At 34.0% G+C, this 16,695-nt stretch overlaps 11 protein-coding genes across 11 annotated transcripts; 7 read left to right on the top strand and 4 right to left on the bottom strand. All coding sequences in view use genetic code 12, as the record gives it.

The window, feature by feature from the left end:
- Positions 1–751: 751 nt before the first annotated feature.
- On the top strand, positions 752–1,423 carry J8A68_001968 (uncharacterized protein; the record flags this gene model as incomplete). Its single annotated transcript, XM_049405668.1, has 1 exon — positions 752–1,423. The coding sequence occupies one exon, from the start codon at positions 752–754 to the stop codon at positions 1,421–1,423; it is 672 nt and encodes a 223-aa protein (XP_049264749.1).
- A 131-nt stretch (positions 1,424–1,554) lies between these two features.
- Positions 1,555–2,424, bottom strand: J8A68_001967 (uncharacterized protein; the record flags this gene model as incomplete). Its single annotated transcript, XM_049405667.1, has 1 exon — positions 1,555–2,424. The coding sequence occupies one exon, from the start codon at positions 2,422–2,424 to the stop codon at positions 1,555–1,557; it is 870 nt and encodes a 289-aa protein (XP_049264748.1).
- A 280-nt stretch (positions 2,425–2,704) lies between these two features.
- SEC15 (Rab GTPase-binding exocyst subunit) lies at positions 2,705–5,290 on the top strand (the record flags this gene model as incomplete). Its single annotated transcript, XM_049405665.1, has 1 exon — positions 2,705–5,290. The coding sequence occupies one exon, from the start codon at positions 2,705–2,707 to the stop codon at positions 5,288–5,290; it is 2,586 nt and encodes an 861-aa protein (XP_049264747.1).
- An 85-nt stretch (positions 5,291–5,375) lies between these two features.
- J8A68_001965 (uncharacterized protein) lies at positions 5,376–5,895 on the bottom strand (the record flags this gene model as incomplete). Its single annotated transcript, XM_049405664.1, has 2 exons — positions 5,376–5,784; positions 5,879–5,895. The coding sequence occupies 2 exons, from the start codon at positions 5,893–5,895 to the stop codon at positions 5,376–5,378; spliced, it is 426 nt and encodes a 141-aa protein (XP_049264746.1).
- A 55-nt stretch (positions 5,896–5,950) lies between these two features.
- On the top strand, positions 5,951–6,799 carry COX11 (Cox11p; the record flags this gene model as incomplete). Its single annotated transcript, XM_049405663.1, has 1 exon — positions 5,951–6,799. The coding sequence occupies one exon, from the start codon at positions 5,951–5,953 to the stop codon at positions 6,797–6,799; it is 849 nt and encodes a 282-aa protein (XP_049264745.1).
- A 2,422-nt stretch (positions 6,800–9,221) lies between these two features.
- Positions 9,222–11,108, top strand: J8A68_001963 (uncharacterized protein; the record flags this gene model as incomplete). The annotated part of the gene is made up of 1 exon (XM_049405662.1): positions 9,222–11,108. One exon carries the CDS (start codon positions 9,222–9,224, stop codon positions 11,106–11,108), a length of 1,887 nt encoding a protein of 628 aa, XP_049264744.1.
- Positions 11,109–11,639: 531 nt separating this feature from the next.
- J8A68_001962 (uncharacterized protein) lies at positions 11,640–11,903 on the top strand (the record flags this gene model as incomplete). Its single annotated transcript, XM_049405661.1, has 1 exon — positions 11,640–11,903. One exon carries the CDS (start codon positions 11,640–11,642, stop codon positions 11,901–11,903), a length of 264 nt encoding a protein of 87 aa, XP_049264743.1.
- A 523-nt stretch (positions 11,904–12,426) lies between these two features.
- Positions 12,427–13,290, top strand: J8A68_001961 (U2-type spliceosomal complex subunit; the record flags this gene model as incomplete). Its single annotated transcript, XM_049405660.1, has 1 exon — positions 12,427–13,290. One exon carries the CDS (start codon positions 12,427–12,429, stop codon positions 13,288–13,290), a length of 864 nt encoding a protein of 287 aa, XP_049264742.1.
- Positions 13,291–13,525: 235 nt separating this feature from the next.
- Positions 13,526–14,644, bottom strand: J8A68_001960 (chromatin DNA-binding HSP70/DnaK family ATPase; the record flags this gene model as incomplete). Its single annotated transcript, XM_049405659.1, has 1 exon — positions 13,526–14,644. One exon carries the CDS (start codon positions 14,642–14,644, stop codon positions 13,526–13,528), a length of 1,119 nt encoding a protein of 372 aa, XP_049264741.1.
- Positions 14,645–14,817: 173 nt separating this feature from the next.
- SPC34 (Spc34p) lies at positions 14,818–15,543 on the top strand (the record flags this gene model as incomplete). Its single annotated transcript, XM_049405658.1, has 1 exon — positions 14,818–15,543. One exon carries the CDS (start codon positions 14,818–14,820, stop codon positions 15,541–15,543), a length of 726 nt encoding a protein of 241 aa, XP_049264740.1.
- Positions 15,544–15,691: 148 nt separating this feature from the next.
- Positions 15,692–16,433, bottom strand: RPL30 (60S ribosomal protein eL30; the record flags this gene model as incomplete). The annotated part of the gene is made up of 2 exons (XM_049405657.1): positions 15,692–16,012; positions 16,425–16,433. The coding sequence occupies 2 exons, from the start codon at positions 16,431–16,433 to the stop codon at positions 15,692–15,694; spliced, it is 330 nt and encodes a 109-aa protein (XP_049264739.1).
- Between the last annotated feature and the right edge of the window lie 262 nt (positions 16,434–16,695).

Here is a 16,695-nt window from a genome sequence, read left to right as displayed (position 1 = left end):
TCAAATTAGGGAAATCAGACATCTTGGAATCAAACTCAAACTAGATGATTCTTGATTAAACAACCATAAAAAGGATTAACTGGGGGGGGGGCTTCACCAATAAGGAATGACTTTTCTGGGTGGCACCATTTTATTATTACTAATGGCAAATATTTTTTTTTTGTTTTGCGTTTTCATGAGCCGCACGCAAATTAAATCATGTGATCAAATGACGATGTACTTGGCTATTTTGGGACTTAGATTATTATTGTACTTACTGTCCGAGGTACAATATTAAGGAATGCTCTATTGAATGCCATGATTCTACTTAGAAGCATCTGTAGATTTATGTTTATACATTATACTGCAAAGTCTATCTAGGGATGTATATCATCGTAAGAACAAAGTAAGAAAGATATCATTTACTGAAGCACCCAACGCTCGGTTTCCCATGGTTGTAGATCTTGTTAGATACTTGTAAACCATAGTCAAGAGTCAAGAAAGATGTCATAGGGTGAGTTGAGAGAGGGCAATAATGAAATTAGATAGATCACAACCACTTTCGTACAGGTTTTATTTGCATCCATGATATTCATTTTTTTGCAGCCAATAGTTTGCGGCATATCAATTATACTACTTCCTCTAACAAACCAATGATGAGCATATTATTTGTTATTCAGCTAGGAGTATATATATCATCTGTGAATTCCTTTGTCGGTTCAATCCCGTATAAGCATTTTATGTTTATTTACTCTAGCAACCTCATTTAAGTATGTTGTTTGTGTCAAGGAACTACGTAATTCAAACATTGGTTCTTATTATTGGCGTTTCGGCAATCGATTTGCCACTATTAGATACAAGCCGTGTCCACCAACTATCCAAAAGAGGCGAGGAAGATTTTTGTGCTAGCTGTATCAAAGCCCGGGATATCGTAGTGAATGAATGTGTGATTCCATCTGACAATAATGAAACGAAAGCATTCTCATGTATTTGTCAACTTGGATCTGACTTTTGGAGACTTCATAGCATTTGTTCAAAAGATTGTCATCAACTTGATAAGGAGAATGGGAAGCTTGATGTAACTCCAAAGGGTATACAAGAAATCTACTGTCAAATTGCGTTTGAATTTCCTTCTATGAGTGGAAAAGATTCCGAATCGGATTCGTCAGTTTTTGCTAGTGTTAAACATCAAGCATTGGCTCGGTCAAATGCGTATATCAATTCAGAGGGAGGGAATTCATCTAAAATGACAATAAGAACTGGTGGGAAAAGACCGAATTACAAAAATTCCACTAGCTCATCAATTGTTAGATCAAATGGGCCGTTTCAAAATTGGACTTCAGAAAGGAGGAATGGGCCATTTGGGTTTGCAATAACTGAGAATAGGGCCTCTTTAGTAGAAAGATGGTCCATGCTTTACTTACTTGCAACTACTTTCCTTTAAAGAAAGTCTATTCAGAAATCTCGGTGGGTGTATGTAAGAAGTAAATAAATATAGATATTCCATTAAACACATATGATGAACCTATTGTTTCTACTATAACTTTGGCATAAACGATTCATTTACAAATCTAACTATATAAAATCTATAATCTCTTCCACGACATCATTTGCATACTTTTCCTTTTGATCCTGAGGAAGAGAATGAATGTGATGTTTTGCAATTGTTAATTTTTCAAATATTTTATCAATTTCATCATCATCATCAGATGGACCTTCTTTTTCAAGTAATCCCACTTTCATTTCTTCTATTTTGTTAAGTTTATTTTCTTTATAGTGATCATTCTTCTTTAATTCCATATTTGACCATTCATGAGTCTCAAGTAATTCAATTATTCTATCTTTACCTCTTTTTTCACGATATTCATTCATTCCTTCTTCTGCGAAATTAATAAATTCAAATCCATTCAGAATCACTACATCTTCAATTTCATCTAAAATTTCTTTAGATACTTCCTGATTCAGTTGTATCAAAGGAGTACCAACAACCGCAACAAAACCTAACCAACCATCCAGATTATCATCGTCATCATGACCAGCCATTGCATTCCTGATGTCAGATATTATTTCCATTGCTTTTGTGATAAGCTCGGGAGAGTCCTGCTCTAAATTTACTGTAAATATAATCCCATCCAAAGCGTCTCGTAATTCCTGATAATCTTCACTAATAAATTCGTCATACCATTCATGTAAATCTGCTAATTTAGTTTCATCAGTGAAATGTTCACTAAGATCATCTCTAGATTCAGGATATTCATCTATTAAGATGTTGAGGTCAATTGAATAATATTTCGTACTCAAAGATGTCTTGACGATAATCCCACTATGGCTATTATCTTCTGAAACATCATGATAATCAAAGTCTTGATCTTGACTTATCAATTGCGCTATTCTTACCTTCCCACTATTAGGGGATCCAAGAACTAAGATATGATTTGGGATCATTGCTCTTAGCTCATAAATCTAAGGGGGAGAAGAAACAATCGTGAAGTCCGATTGGGTGGAAACGTTTTAAATTGGAACCTCCAGCCAAACGAAAATCAAAAACACAAATCATCAGCCACTTTTTTTTGACGACGACCAAACAAGATAGTTTCACGCATAAACTTACATAAAAAGGTAAACACGCACATTCGTAGATATGACATTTCTGGTCAATAATGGAGGTGGAACTTCTTCAGATGCCAATGGATCGATTGGTGTATCAACAAACCCCCCAACTATAATGGTAAATAACAATCCAACAACAACAAATGGCCACGCTGCCAATGGTACCAGCAGTGATGGCCTTGGGCTAGATAGTTTACATTTAGAGAATTTACTTTTACGAGATGAAGATATCTTTCAAACTTCACTTAATTCAGAAGATTATTTAGAAAGTTTAGCTCCAATAATCAAAGAAGCTATTAAAGTCAATGGATTATCAAATCTTATTGTTAAATTGAATGAAATTGTGAAACAAAAAGATGAAGAATTAAATCAAGCATCAATGGAATCTGCTGATGAAATTAATACTTGTATCAATAATATTGATAATATCTTCAAAGAAGCAAATGATTTGAATGGTCAACTTGTTGATGTTGATCAGAAATTAAGTAAATCAGCGGTTGAATTAATGCAAAGAAAGAAGAATTATGTTAAATATAAAAATGTTTCAGGAAGAATTAATGAAACTCAAGTTGTGCTTAATGAATGTATTCAAGTATTAGAATTAACTAATAAGATTTTAGAATTAATTAGACAAACGAAATATTTCAGTGCTTTGAAATTAATTGATGAATTAACCAGTATTCATTTATTAAAAGTTGAAGATTTTACATTTGCAAAGAAAATTGAAGATTCAATTCCTCATTTAACTAAAATGGTTAAAGAAGATTCTTTTGAAAATTTAAGTAAATGGTTAAGTTTAAATCTTGAACGGAAATTATTAGCAATTGGTGAAAGAATATTTGATAATTTACATAAATTACAAAAAAATTGGGAAGAAACTAAAGAAAATAATCGAACATTCTTACCTTATAAACTAAATTCCCCAGTTGAAATATCTTTAAGAGATCCAGCTACCAATTATAATATCTTCCAAGATGAAACATTACAAATCCCCTTGAATAGCATATATGATGCAATACTAGTATATCAAACATTACATGAAAGTGAATCCCTTGTAAGTGCATATCATAAGGAATGGATGAAGAAATATAATAGAATTATATATCCATTAACTCCTGCATCAGTAAGTAAAAAAGAAGTAATATTGAATAATCGAGAATTAGGTGAATATTTACGTAAAATAACGGCATTTTTCATTATGGATAAACAATTGAATTTAATTACAAAATTCCAATTAAGAACAAATAATCAGGCTGATGAATTATGGATATCTTATGTATCTAAATTAAAATCATTATTAATCTATAATCTAAAACGAAATCAATTTGATAATATAGAATCATTAAATGAATTCAAAAATTTAATTGGGGATTTCTTACAAGTTATGGATAATTATTCTTATGATGTAAGTGATTTATATCAAGTCATGATGTTAATGTTTAAAGATTATTTCGCTCCATTAATGGTCCAAGAATTTAGAAGTGAATTTATTGAATCTATAACTTCTGATCATTATATGCCACTTTCAGTTGATTCAATGACTGATTATGAAAATATTATGAAAATCGTCTGGTATAAAAAGGATGCTCCATTTGCCCCTGAAAATGTCACCAAGGCACCAGTTACTTTCCCATTCAGTGAAGATTATGTCCATTATTGTTATGGAATACGAACTTTATTAACTGATGTATTAACATTCTTAAGTGAACATTATAATTATGAAATAACGGAAATTAATGAAATTATTGTTCATAATATCATTGAATTAGTTTTGAGTGATAAAAAGGGATCAGGTATTGTTTATGATATTGAAGATTTTGTTAAAAAGAATATAAACAATAAAGAAATTGTGGTTCAAACTTATACAAATTTAGAATATTATTTATTTAGTCTTTATGAAGTTGGAAGAATGGTGAATCGTAAATTAAGACAATATACTGGGATGGGAATACATAATATTGATACCAATGATACATTCACTCTTCAAGCAGTGGAAAGGTTTAAGAATTTAAGGAAATATTCTGAAGAAACGATTTTCAAAATGGTTGATACTAAGATTAATGAATTATTAGATATGGTTGAATATACTGATTATATAACCCTTGAAAAGAATAGTGAAGCTAATTATTCAGTTAAAGATTTTGCCTTATTCTTGGAAAATATGTTTACATCAATTTTTTCAAATTTACCATCTACATTTAGAACATTAGGGTTATTCAAAACATATGATCATGTTTCAGTTCATTTCCTTAATGTTTTGAAAGGTGCTCCATATTTCAATCGAACGTTTATTGATAATTTCGATTTAGATATTAAATATTTAGAAGAATCAATGAAAAATAATCTTCAAGATGCAACAATGTCAAAAGATGGAAACACAATGGCTTTGGAATCCACATTCACCGAATTAAGACAATGTATCGATTTACTTAAATTGGAGAATTATGATGAATTTGTAACTAATTCAACTTTTAGAATGAGGAATTTTGATAGAATTAAATTGGAAGACGGTATACTGTTGATTTCAAAGGTTAAGGATACACAAGTGGATCATAGAAGATTAGCTAGTGGTGGTAGTGCTGGTCTTTTTGATAGTACTAGTATGAATTCTCCTCTGACTGCAAGTGGTAGTGAAACTTCGAGTACGGCGTCGAAATTGGCACAATTTAAAACAAGATTTAAGAAAAGAAGTGAAGATTAGAGTTTGTAATGTAGTTATGTATATTTTTACACAATAAATATATTTGTACAGATGTAATTAATTATTCTATAAAGGTTCTCATCGCTTAGTTCCCTCCCAACCAACTAAACCATCCATTCTTTTTCTCATTAGGTATCAAAATTGCCTTCTTCTCATCCACCAATTCTTGAATCGTTGTTTCCAATTCTTTAGCACGGTCAACTAATTTTGGTTCCAATTCCGCATATTCCAATTTATACCATTGTAAATGAAGTGCACAATATACTGTACCTGCTATTATAAGTACATGTATAGCAGCTGTTCTAAATTGAGAAAGACGAGGTTTTTGCGGTGGGTTGCTGCTATTGGTGATTGCTATATGAGGAGGATTTCCTTCTATTTTTGGTACTTTTATTGAATAGCATCTTCTAGGAATCTTGCTGGCTATGCTCTGTATTCTCAACATCGTCGTTTGTCTTTGGAAAGTTCCTGATTGGGGGAAGTAATTGGATGGACTGTATTTGAAAAGCAATTCTAAGGGAATGGGATTTGATGGAGCGAAGGGTTCACTACCAAATGGGATTTGAAACGACCGGAAAAAAATCATACCATTTGAGAAATTTCATTATTAATTAGTAAACTTCCTTATTACCAAACGATTTCTAATTATAAAGACAAAAGATGATAGGATTAGTTAGAGTCTCGCCATTAATAAGGCATATAGCAAGAGCTCCTCGTATCAGTAGTAGTAGTTTACTATTGTTCCGTTCTTCTCCAGTCATGAGGACATTACCACTCACTGCTAGATTATTTCATACAACCAAATTCCAATTCCAAGAACAGGAGTTTACCAGCATTGAAGCACAAAGAGAAAGAGTTGATAGATTAGCTCGTGAACGAGAGGAAAGACAAAAATTCAGAAATAGAACTGCCATTTATTATGCTTGTTCAGTTGGTGTTCTTTTCTTAGCCCTTGCTTTCCTGGCTGTACCTATGTATAAAGCCTTTTGTCAACGTACTGGATTTGGTGGGATTCCAATCACTGACAAAACATTATTTACTCCTGATAAATTAATTCCAGTGGATACTAATAAAAGAATCAGAATTCAATTTACTTGTCAATCTTCTGGGATTTTACCTTGGAAATTCACTCCATTACAACGTGAAGTTTATGTCGTGCCTGGTGAAACCGCATTAGCTTTCTATAGAGCCAAGAACGTATCTAAGGAAGATATTATTGGTATGGCGACATATTCAATTACTCCAGATAATGCAGCACCTTATTTTAATAAGATTCAATGTTTTTGTTTTGAAGAACAAAGATTAAGTGCTGGTGAAGAAGTTGATATGCCGGTATTCTTCTTTATTGATCCGGAATTTGCTAAGGATCCATATATGAGAAACATTGATGATATTGTTTTACATTATTCATTCTTTAAGGCTCATTATACTGATGGTGAATTGGCTGCTGTTCCAGTGGCTCATTCAGAAGGGGCAACTTCAGAAGCTGTAACTCCAGCAACATTATAAATGAATTAGGAATATGATACTACGTAGTGTATGTGTGTGTCTTTAATCTTGTATATATATGTTTTCGATATACATTTATATGTAGTTTGACTAAGTATTGTAGATTGTAGAAAAATGAGTGGGGAACGTCAAATTGTTAAGGAGACACCCAAGAGATGCACCAACTGGGTGAATGTACTTTGAGTATTAAGAGAAAAATGTATCTGACAGATCAATCTTGCATATAGACATACATTGGAAATTTCAGTCGAAACCTACAAGTAGATGGAAAAGTAATGTTGCTCAGGTAAGCTGAGCCATTGTCAGTGCCAATTCGATTGCGCGAGTTTGTAGATAGGATAATGCTTTATACAGTAATCATTTTCTATTTTTGGAAGAGTTTGCAACAGATTCGTCAACTTTTAACTACATGTGTCAGGTGGATAAGCTCCACTTGTAGTTGTCTCCTTTTCCGTTGTCTTGTTGGCAAAAAAAAAAATGGGATTCCGGGAAATTCTCTAGCAACAATCAGGGATCTTAATGTGATTGACATTGTTGATATTTTCCAGAAAGAAGACCAGGAGTGCTATATCTGATATCATAAAGGAACCAAGGGTATGTAATTTAAGTGTTATAACTGAAACAACCGCAGTATAGTTAGGTATTTACAAAGGCTAAGTATTCAGCCGTCAAACTCTGTTGCAAAGCTCGCTATGTTGACTCTCTATATGGGTAAAAACAATCAATGAGGCATTCATTGTTCTTTCATTCCCCAGCTTTCATAGCAGATATGGGATCACTTATTCAATCACAACCTCGACACAAAAGTTTAATTGTTGCTAGCAATTGCATGTCCTGTTGCTTGTTTTTGCTTTGTTTAATAAAAAAATGCTGCAAAAATTTGCAACTTTTTTAATGAAATAAAGTTCGGTAATTTCAGATCTGGCCACACTGTGTGGAAGATCATATTGTTCAATATTATCTTATGTAGCAAACATCGTTAGGAGGGGGATACAATCTCCTCCAGATTACAATACTGACGGATATCCCTTGACTCCCCGTGGTATAATTTCGAGTTTGGTTTCCCTGTTTACCAAGGCTTACACCTCAACTGAAGTGTATTGTAAGCCATTGCCACACACACGACCCTACTCATGTGAATCGTCAATTAAGTTACTAAATCGAGAAACCTGGGAAGTCAAATCACAAAATAACAAATTTGACTTATTTTTAAATGGGACAATGAATCTTTTATATAAATATTTTTTGAATCATATTAGGAAATGTACATTGTCCAGTGGAATTAAAAAATGAATTATCTCTCGTAATAAAAACCTTAAAATTTTTTTTTCCTCTCTCGTAGTTTTTAAACTTTTTTCTAATAATAAAAAAATTCTGCCCCTTTATAAATTCTTTGTTCAAACATCAACTTTGTAGAAAAAGAGACCATTCTACTTTGATGTAGTTTCTATCAAATGTCGAAGGGGTTATCTCTAGATAATATTGGCTCTACGGTTCATAACCTAATACATAACAACATTTCAACTATAGTGGATGATGTTTTACATCTGTATGCCTCTTCTTCTAATTCGGTAATTACGGACCGCCTTCGTAGGTTTTGTGTTACTGTGTGGGTGGCTATTTTAGATCTGAAATATCAGTTGTATGCCTAAATGTAGCAGATATTCTTCGACTATTTCTTGGTTAAGTATTAGCGAGGTACTCAATGATTGGACTGATGATGCGTTTAGACCTGTCCTTGGGGGCTATTTTAGTCTAGGCCTCTATATTGTGCTAGTACAATCTCCAGTTGGGTGTGTCATGTGGCTGATTGAGAATAAATCTGATGCGCGTGTGTTTGAAGAAAATTAATTTAATTAAATTAAATTTATTTTCTGAGTTTGTTGTTTTGTTGACATTTTTCCTTTCTCGGGAAACATCCTTACTTCAATAGATGGAGATGTACATGATAACATCCAAACATCAATAGAAATTTAGCATATAACCGAAATTAAATCCCATTAAAAAATAAATTTAAAAATCGTTGATTATTTCTTTCTTTACAACTTTTACAACTTTTTTGCATTAAAATAAAAATAAAAATAGAAATAAAAAATTTCTTTAATCCATTTTTTTTTTCCTTCTCCTTTTTAAGTATCACCCACTAACCACCTACCCACTACCCACTACCCACCACAGCCTGAAAATTCTTTTTCAACCAAGCCAGATACATAAACACAGTCATTCGTTTTTTATTATTTATAGTCATTCATTTAACCCACTCTCCGTTTGTATCTGACTGGCCCAAAAAACAAATAGTTTAGATCTCCTAAATTCCAAATCTATTTATAATTTCATTTTAAGATCAGTTGATTCATACAAAAAGTACACTTGGTAGTTGTTTATTTTCCCTCCCAAGGCAATTCCATAATCATCCAATAATATGGCAGATAAAACGCATATAGAACATTTATTGGCAACGCGATCACTTGAAATAAGAGCTGATAGTTCTTCATCAGAAGATAGAAATAATCCAACTTCCTCAGATTATTGTGAATATCATAAAGATTCAAACCTATGTGAAAAACCAGTCAGTAGTAATACTTTAATCATTGCAATATCCATTGTGCTACCTTTGGTATTAATTGCGTGTGTATTGGGTTATTTCCTTTATAGAAATTATCGTAAGGATAAAAAAGAAAGTATGGAACACGACCCTGATTTTGACGAAAATGGTGAAGCCACTGCCATTCCTGATGTTTATTTCGGAGGGGTTAACCCTTTCCAATCAGGATATGAAAACCAATCTGTCCTCGGTCAATATAAACAACAACATCCACCTCCTCCTAGACAAATGCAACAAAACCTTGCATCTCAATATTCACCGTATGGGCAACTTCCTACTCAACAAGCTACCAATTTACCACCACCAAAAGCAGATCCATATGGATTTATATTACCTTATACCCATCAAACGGGATCAAAATCGTCTTTGGATGATTATACTAGAAGTTTTTACGATTTACAAGGATATACTACTCCTTCATCGGCTTCCATACATCAGTTAGATCAATCCGCTGTCAGATCTCCTACTAAGTCAAATCTCCGTTATGAAAAACGTTTAGAATCTACAGAAAATTTGAATTCCACAAAGCCATACAGTGAACAATATTCAATGGAAGATTTATCGTCTACAGGAGAAAAATCAGATCATCGTGGTCTTGAGAAGGAAGAACAATTTCATGATGGTGATCGAGATATTGAAAAAACAGCACTGGCCGATTTATCAGATTCTACAGACAGAAATATATCTCCATTTGAAGATCATGAAACAACGGCTACATATACTCAAGAAAATGATTCACAGGATAATTTTAGATTCTCAACAACAGACACCGACAAGCATGACAGCGATGCGACATCAGTTCCACCACCAACTAAAGCTTCCCCAAGACTTTCTCGATTTAATTTGTTGAAGAATGACAGTGATGCGGAAGATGACGTAGAAGTGGACGAAGAAAACCAGGTTTTATCCAACCAACAGCAAGAAGAACTCAAGAGAATGAGATCAGTATACAAGGTATATTTTGAAGAACAAAATGCATCATCACCAGGTATGCAACAACAACAACAACCACAACAACAGCAGCAAAACGATCAAATTGATTCAGCTAGATTCAGTACCGCTTCTTCAGTATATGACAGTATCGCATCACCCCGTCAACAACATCCAGAGGAAGAGCAAATATATACCCAACAATTCAATCAAAACTATCAACAACACTATGGACAACCTATTGATCCTCAATTGTATCAACAGGTTCAAAAACAGCAATACGCCAACTATATTCAACAACAGCGTCATATGAATAGACCATCCCATCGCCATCGTCACCAACACTCACAACAACAACTACAACCAGCAAAAATTCCATCAAGACAAGCATCACGAGAATTTTCACCACCTTTGGATACTGTCCCCAACGCGACAGCCAAATATAGAACCAAATCCCCACCAATTCAAATGAGACCATACATGCCGTTTGACGATTTCCAACAAGGCACCGGCTATTATGAAAGTTCCTATGACGCAAATAGTCCCATGCTGCCACCTTCGGCAACTCAAGTCAGTCGTAATTCAGTAGTCATGGTGAATCCCGTTACGGAAATCACAAAGGCAAGAAAATTTGTTCCAGCTGGTTCATTAGCCCAAAATAATAACGGATCACAACATCTGTTTGGTATTAGTGAGTTGGAATATGAGAATGATTTGATTCCGGGGAGTAGAAAGAGTGATATTCGTAGGGTGATGAATGGAAAAACTTTCTAATTGGGGGAGAGGTTTTTATAGAGTGTATTTCGTCGTATATGTATAAAATTGTATTATTGTAGCCGATTCTTTTTTTCTTTTAAATTAGATATATATTAGAAAAGATTAGCTTGTAGGATGTATACTCTCGCCTCATCTTGTGTCAATTCCCCAGAGAGAGGGTTGTGGTTGGTTTTGCAACCACTGACCCTCGGAATTGCTAACAAAACTCAATAATGTCACGTGATAGTATTGAATTTTTTTTTTCAGTGTTTTTTCATCCAACCAAAATTCACCAGAAAAATTATCAATTTTCGAGAAATTGAAAAATTTCAACAGAATTGGAAAGATTACACACTTTAGAAAGAATATTAATAGTAGAAGTATATACACAAGTATGTTTTGAAATGTCTGTGGATGGAGAGGCAATTTATGATAGTTACTACTCGATGTGAATTCTGGTCATGAAAACGAAGCTTGCACCTCGAGAAAAAAAATTGTCTCCTACAAAAAACTCGTCCAGCGATAAATACTAACGCTTAATATAATAGCATGTCTGAACAACAACAACAACAACAACAACAAATCACCACTCCTTCTCAAAACTTATTAAACGAAAAATGGGATGTCGTGTTGTCCAATGCCTTAATTAAGACCGGTTTAGGATTTGGTGGAGGTGTCTTGGCGTCTATTTTAATATTCAAGAGAAGATCATTCCCAGTATGGTTAGGTGTTGGATTCGGTTTAGGTAGAGGATATGCTGAAGGAGATGCTATTTTCAGATCTACTCATGGATTAAGAACTGTTAAGTCATAGATCTAACAACAACAACCACAACCATCACTATTTAATATCATGAAACAAAAATGAAAAAAACCATACCACTTTAGATTATAACATATAAATTATTCACGGCAAACACGTTTTTTGGTAGGGGAAAAGTTTTTTATTAAAAGACATGGATTGTAATTAGTTGAGGGCTTATTGGGCTCTCATTCTTTTTCCCTGCCATATTTTATTTAAGATCTGTTTTTTTATGTTATTGGCATTTTATAAATCATATTTACTTTTTATTATTAGTTTTTTAGTTCAGAGATAAAGCTGATGTATTATTCATTAGACAGAATTATGTTGATTCTTTAGATCAAACCTCCCTGGAATTAATCCACTCTTGAGGAAGCCTCTATCTCTAAGTATATCCTTTCTCTATGGTTGCTTCGAGTAGTCCAATTTTGTTCACCAACTTTGCACCCAAATAAATCCCGGAGAGAAAAAAAATCGCTCCGATATTCTCCATCTCACTCTATTTCTTTTATCAATCTATAAACCAAGACAAGAGATGGATGACGTTATAAATAACATAATAAGCAATAACATCGACATATATTCATTTCTCCAAGTGCAATACAATGCCACCAGTCAGGAAATACGACGTTCATATAGACAAAAAGCATTATTATACCATCCAGATAAACAAAGTGGAGATGAATCCAAATTCAATCTATTATTAAAAAGTTATGAAATCTTAAGTGACCCCAGTCTCCGATCTCAATATGACAATTTAATTGCGGCAAAACGATCTCGTGAGATCAATCGAGAAAAATTGGATGAATTGACAAAACGATTCCAGGATGAATTAAAAGCAAATGAAAAGAGAGTTGATGAACTGAGAAAGAAACGGAAATGGGATAATGATTTGGATAAATTGAGAGAAGAAGGGTTAAAACGAAGACGAGCCAAAGAGCAGGAATTATTAAATGAGAAATTGAAAACTAATGGAGTGACTACGATTTATGATTTGCCTATTGATCATATCATAACGGATTATAGTAGTTTACCAACAAAAGTGAGATTAAAGTATAAATACAAATCTGAAATGCTGGATGCACGTGTCATTAGACAAATAATGATTAGGTTTGGAGTTGTGAAAGATGTCACCGTGGAAGGGCATGATGATAGATATGGTAGTGCCATTGTCGAATTTTATTCATTAGAAGACGCCAAAGCTGCCGAGGCACATGATTACAATGGTCCGGCAAATAAATGGAATGGAACCAAGGTTAGGAAACTGGCTAGTTTATTACGGAGTTGTGAACGGGTGATCGATGACTCTTGTAAATATTCGAGAAATGCAACGGTGAATGAGATATTGGAAAAATATGTGAAAAAGAATGTCAAATCCGTATCTGACAAGGATCAATAACTAGCAACTTCTGACAATGCCATGAAGAATATTGACTTGCCTTTTCAAAAAATTTAAGTTGATGTACGACCAAACATGGGGGGGGTTAACCCCTTTCCCGAAGGAATGCATAATAGGAGAAATCAGTGACCATTCCAAAATTTGGAATTGCTTTCCCTATTCGCTATTGGTCGATTGGAATTCTACACGACATAAAAAGGGAGCTTATAAAAGGTATAATAATAAACATGTGCATTTAATCATCTCTCCATTTAACAAATACTTCATCGGTTCTAAATCTTTGAGTACATACTGTATGTTCTAATTCATTCACTTGACCAGTTCTATAACTTAACAATCCAGCATGGGCAATCATAATACCATTATCAATACAGAATCTTTCATCAGTGGCATATATTTGTCCATTTTTTCTATCTTCAATCATTAATTTCATCATCTCTTGTAATCTTTCATTTGAACCTACCCCACCAACAATTAAAACTTGATTACTATTGACATGCGCCAATGCTCTTTCAGTAATTTCTACTAACATAGTAAATAAGATTTCTTGCAAGGAGAAACATAAATCTTCTGCAGTAATTGGTTCCCCAGTTTCTTCATCTAGAAGTTGTTTCTTCTGTTTTCCAAACATATCTTTTGCAATTCCATCAATATTTGCCAAGATACCTGACATTGATAAATCCATTCCTTTAACAGTATATGGTAAATTAACTAGATGTTTCCCCTTCTTGGCCATTTGTTCAATATTATATCCTGGAGCAGGCTCATTAGGTATCTTCAATGTCCTGGCAAATCTATCCAAACAATTCCCAATTGCAATATCCAACGTCTCACCAAAAATACGATATCGTTGTCTAGAATAAGCAATGACTTGAGTATTCCCACCACTAACATACAACACAACCGGATTATCAGCACCAGTAATCTCTCTCCCCATTTCAATATGCCCAACACAATGATTCACACCCACTAAAGGGATATTCCACAATTGTGCCAATGTTCTAGCGGCAATGACAACACTTTGTAATGGAGCTCCCATCCCCGGACCTTGGGTGAAACAAATACAATCAATATCATTTCCAACAATCTTGGCAGTTGCAATTGCTCGTTTTATAACTCGAACTACCCAATTTCTATGATGTCTTGCTGTGTCTCTAGGTAAGAATCCTTCTCCTGGTGGAGTGATATATGTATCTCTGATATTTGAGAGTACTTCTGCACGATTTGTTGGTGATAATTGACCCTTGTTGTGTTTTGTTACACCTACTCCTAATTTGTTGGCTGAACCTTCTAACCCAAGGGCTATGTAATGATCTTTGCCCGGTTTGAGGTATTGATCTAAATCGACTGTCATCGTTGGTTATGGATGATGGATTGACAGATGAGATTGAATTCTTATATTTTTTTCGCTCTGAAGATTTGTTCTAGACCCACCAAAAAAAATTGAGACCACTTCCGAAATAAATGTAAACAAACCATCACCATCCAATATTCAATCATTACAACAGCACAACAATTTAATATAAGATGCCTCCATTAGGTCAAATACTAAACCAAATAAACCAGTCCTGTCAATCAATCGAGGAGAATGAATTCAGCAAGCCAGGAATGTTTGCCAATGCAATGGTGAATCCACCAGACATCACCAGATTAGTATTAGATCCGCATCCAGATGAAGCATCACTTTATAAAGCATCCAAACCTATCAACACTCTGCATTCTCGAAAGCGTCTTGGATATGTGAATGACACGACAATGGAAGTAGTACCCGAAAGGATAGATGGTAGATCAGTATATTCGAGTATGAGTCTCTCGGACCTACGTCATGATTATGGCGAAGAAGATGACGATGAAAGCATCGAAGATACAATTGTGAAAGGTCCAAGGTTTAATGAAAAGAGACGACATTTATCAAAGCAACCATATTTCAAAATTGATAAAGATACAGATAATGTTGAAGAGCTTATTGGTCGTGTAAATAGGGCTATTATGGCCAGGCCAAGTTTACTTGAAAAGTATCCGCAATATGTGAGTAGATTACGATATCATCAGAGACAATATGAAGTAGATAGTGAGGCAATTAGTCAACTAGAGAGCGAGATTGTCGATCTCGAAGATGCGTTGAGGGCATTGGAGAATGAGGTTCCACAAGGTGCATTCGATGAAGGAGAGGTTGCTCTTGATCATCTTATACGGAAAGAACAAGAAGAGATAGCAGAATTAGAGAGTAGATTGAATGAAGAGGATATATAGTTTAATGCAGATTGAGATTAAGCATTAGCTACTTAGTTTAATACAGATTGAGGTTATTCATTAGCTAATATAGCTTGTTAGTTATTTTATCCTATTCTTTTGTTTTTATTAATTAAATATTATAATCTATAATACACAACTACTAAACTTAAGCAAGAGAAGTAAGGATATCAGAATCACCAGCATCTAAGATAGATAAAGTACCAACTCTGAATAATTTACCACAAACGGTACCTAATTCATTGTTACCACCTTGGAAGTAGTAAACTGGGGTCTTGGATAACATAGCGTAGTATTCCAATTCAGACTTTCTTAAGACTGGGGTGTTACCAGCAATGATAACTAACTTAGCCTTACCAGTTCTTAAAGACTTGACAACGGACTTGTAACCCAAGGTATATTTACCAGACTTAATAACTAAAGCCAACTTGGAGTTGATGTTTTCTTGGTTCTTAGCGGATTTTGGGGCCTGAATAAAATGAGTTAGTATAAATTGTTCTTGTTATAATATCTTTACTCTTTTTCCAACATGTTCATTTCCACATACAAGTTAATGGTTTTTGACTTCTAATCTAGGGCCAACTGGCCACAAGCGGGAATGATATCAAAGAGTATTGATTCTTTAATGTAAAATGATACTGACCATCTCTGTGTTTGTTTATATATATATTACACTCCGGTCTTGAGGTGATTGATACGAAGAAGAGAAAGAGAAAGTTTTATAGGAATGAGATGTACAGTGAAATTTTATTTATTGAGAAAGGGAAGAGAGAGGAGCGAGAAACACAAATTTTTTTCAGTAACAGGGATTTATATGCAGGATATTGGAAAATAGCAGTCACAGAATCACGTGTTTTGATTTTTTCGCTGCCCTAAAGAACAACCTCCATTCTGCAATAGTAATGAAAAAGGTCAGCATATTTTAGTCCTGCATATATCATCAAACGAAAATTTTGTCTTTGTTAGTTTGTAATAGTAAGAGAGAAACAACCACCAAACCTTTAGTCAGGCTCCTGGACTGTACCGTTTTACTCACAGTAAAAAAAAATATTGAAAAATCTTTACTTTTCAAATTTGACTGCTTAAAATCTTCTAGCAACCAACCAATAATAGGTATGTAGAGACAGACTATACCTATGGATAGATATACAT

Source organism: Hemisphaericaspora subhashii (assembly GCF_019202705.1).
Source record: "Hemisphaericaspora subhashii strain CBS 10753 chromosome Unknown scaffold165, whole genome shotgun sequence".
Classification (NCBI taxonomy): Eukaryota; Fungi; Ascomycota; class Pichiomycetes; order Serinales; family Debaryomycetaceae; genus Hemisphaericaspora; species Hemisphaericaspora subhashii.
Note: the sequence above shows the minus strand (reverse complement) of the source record. Positions and strands in the feature narration are given on the sequence as shown.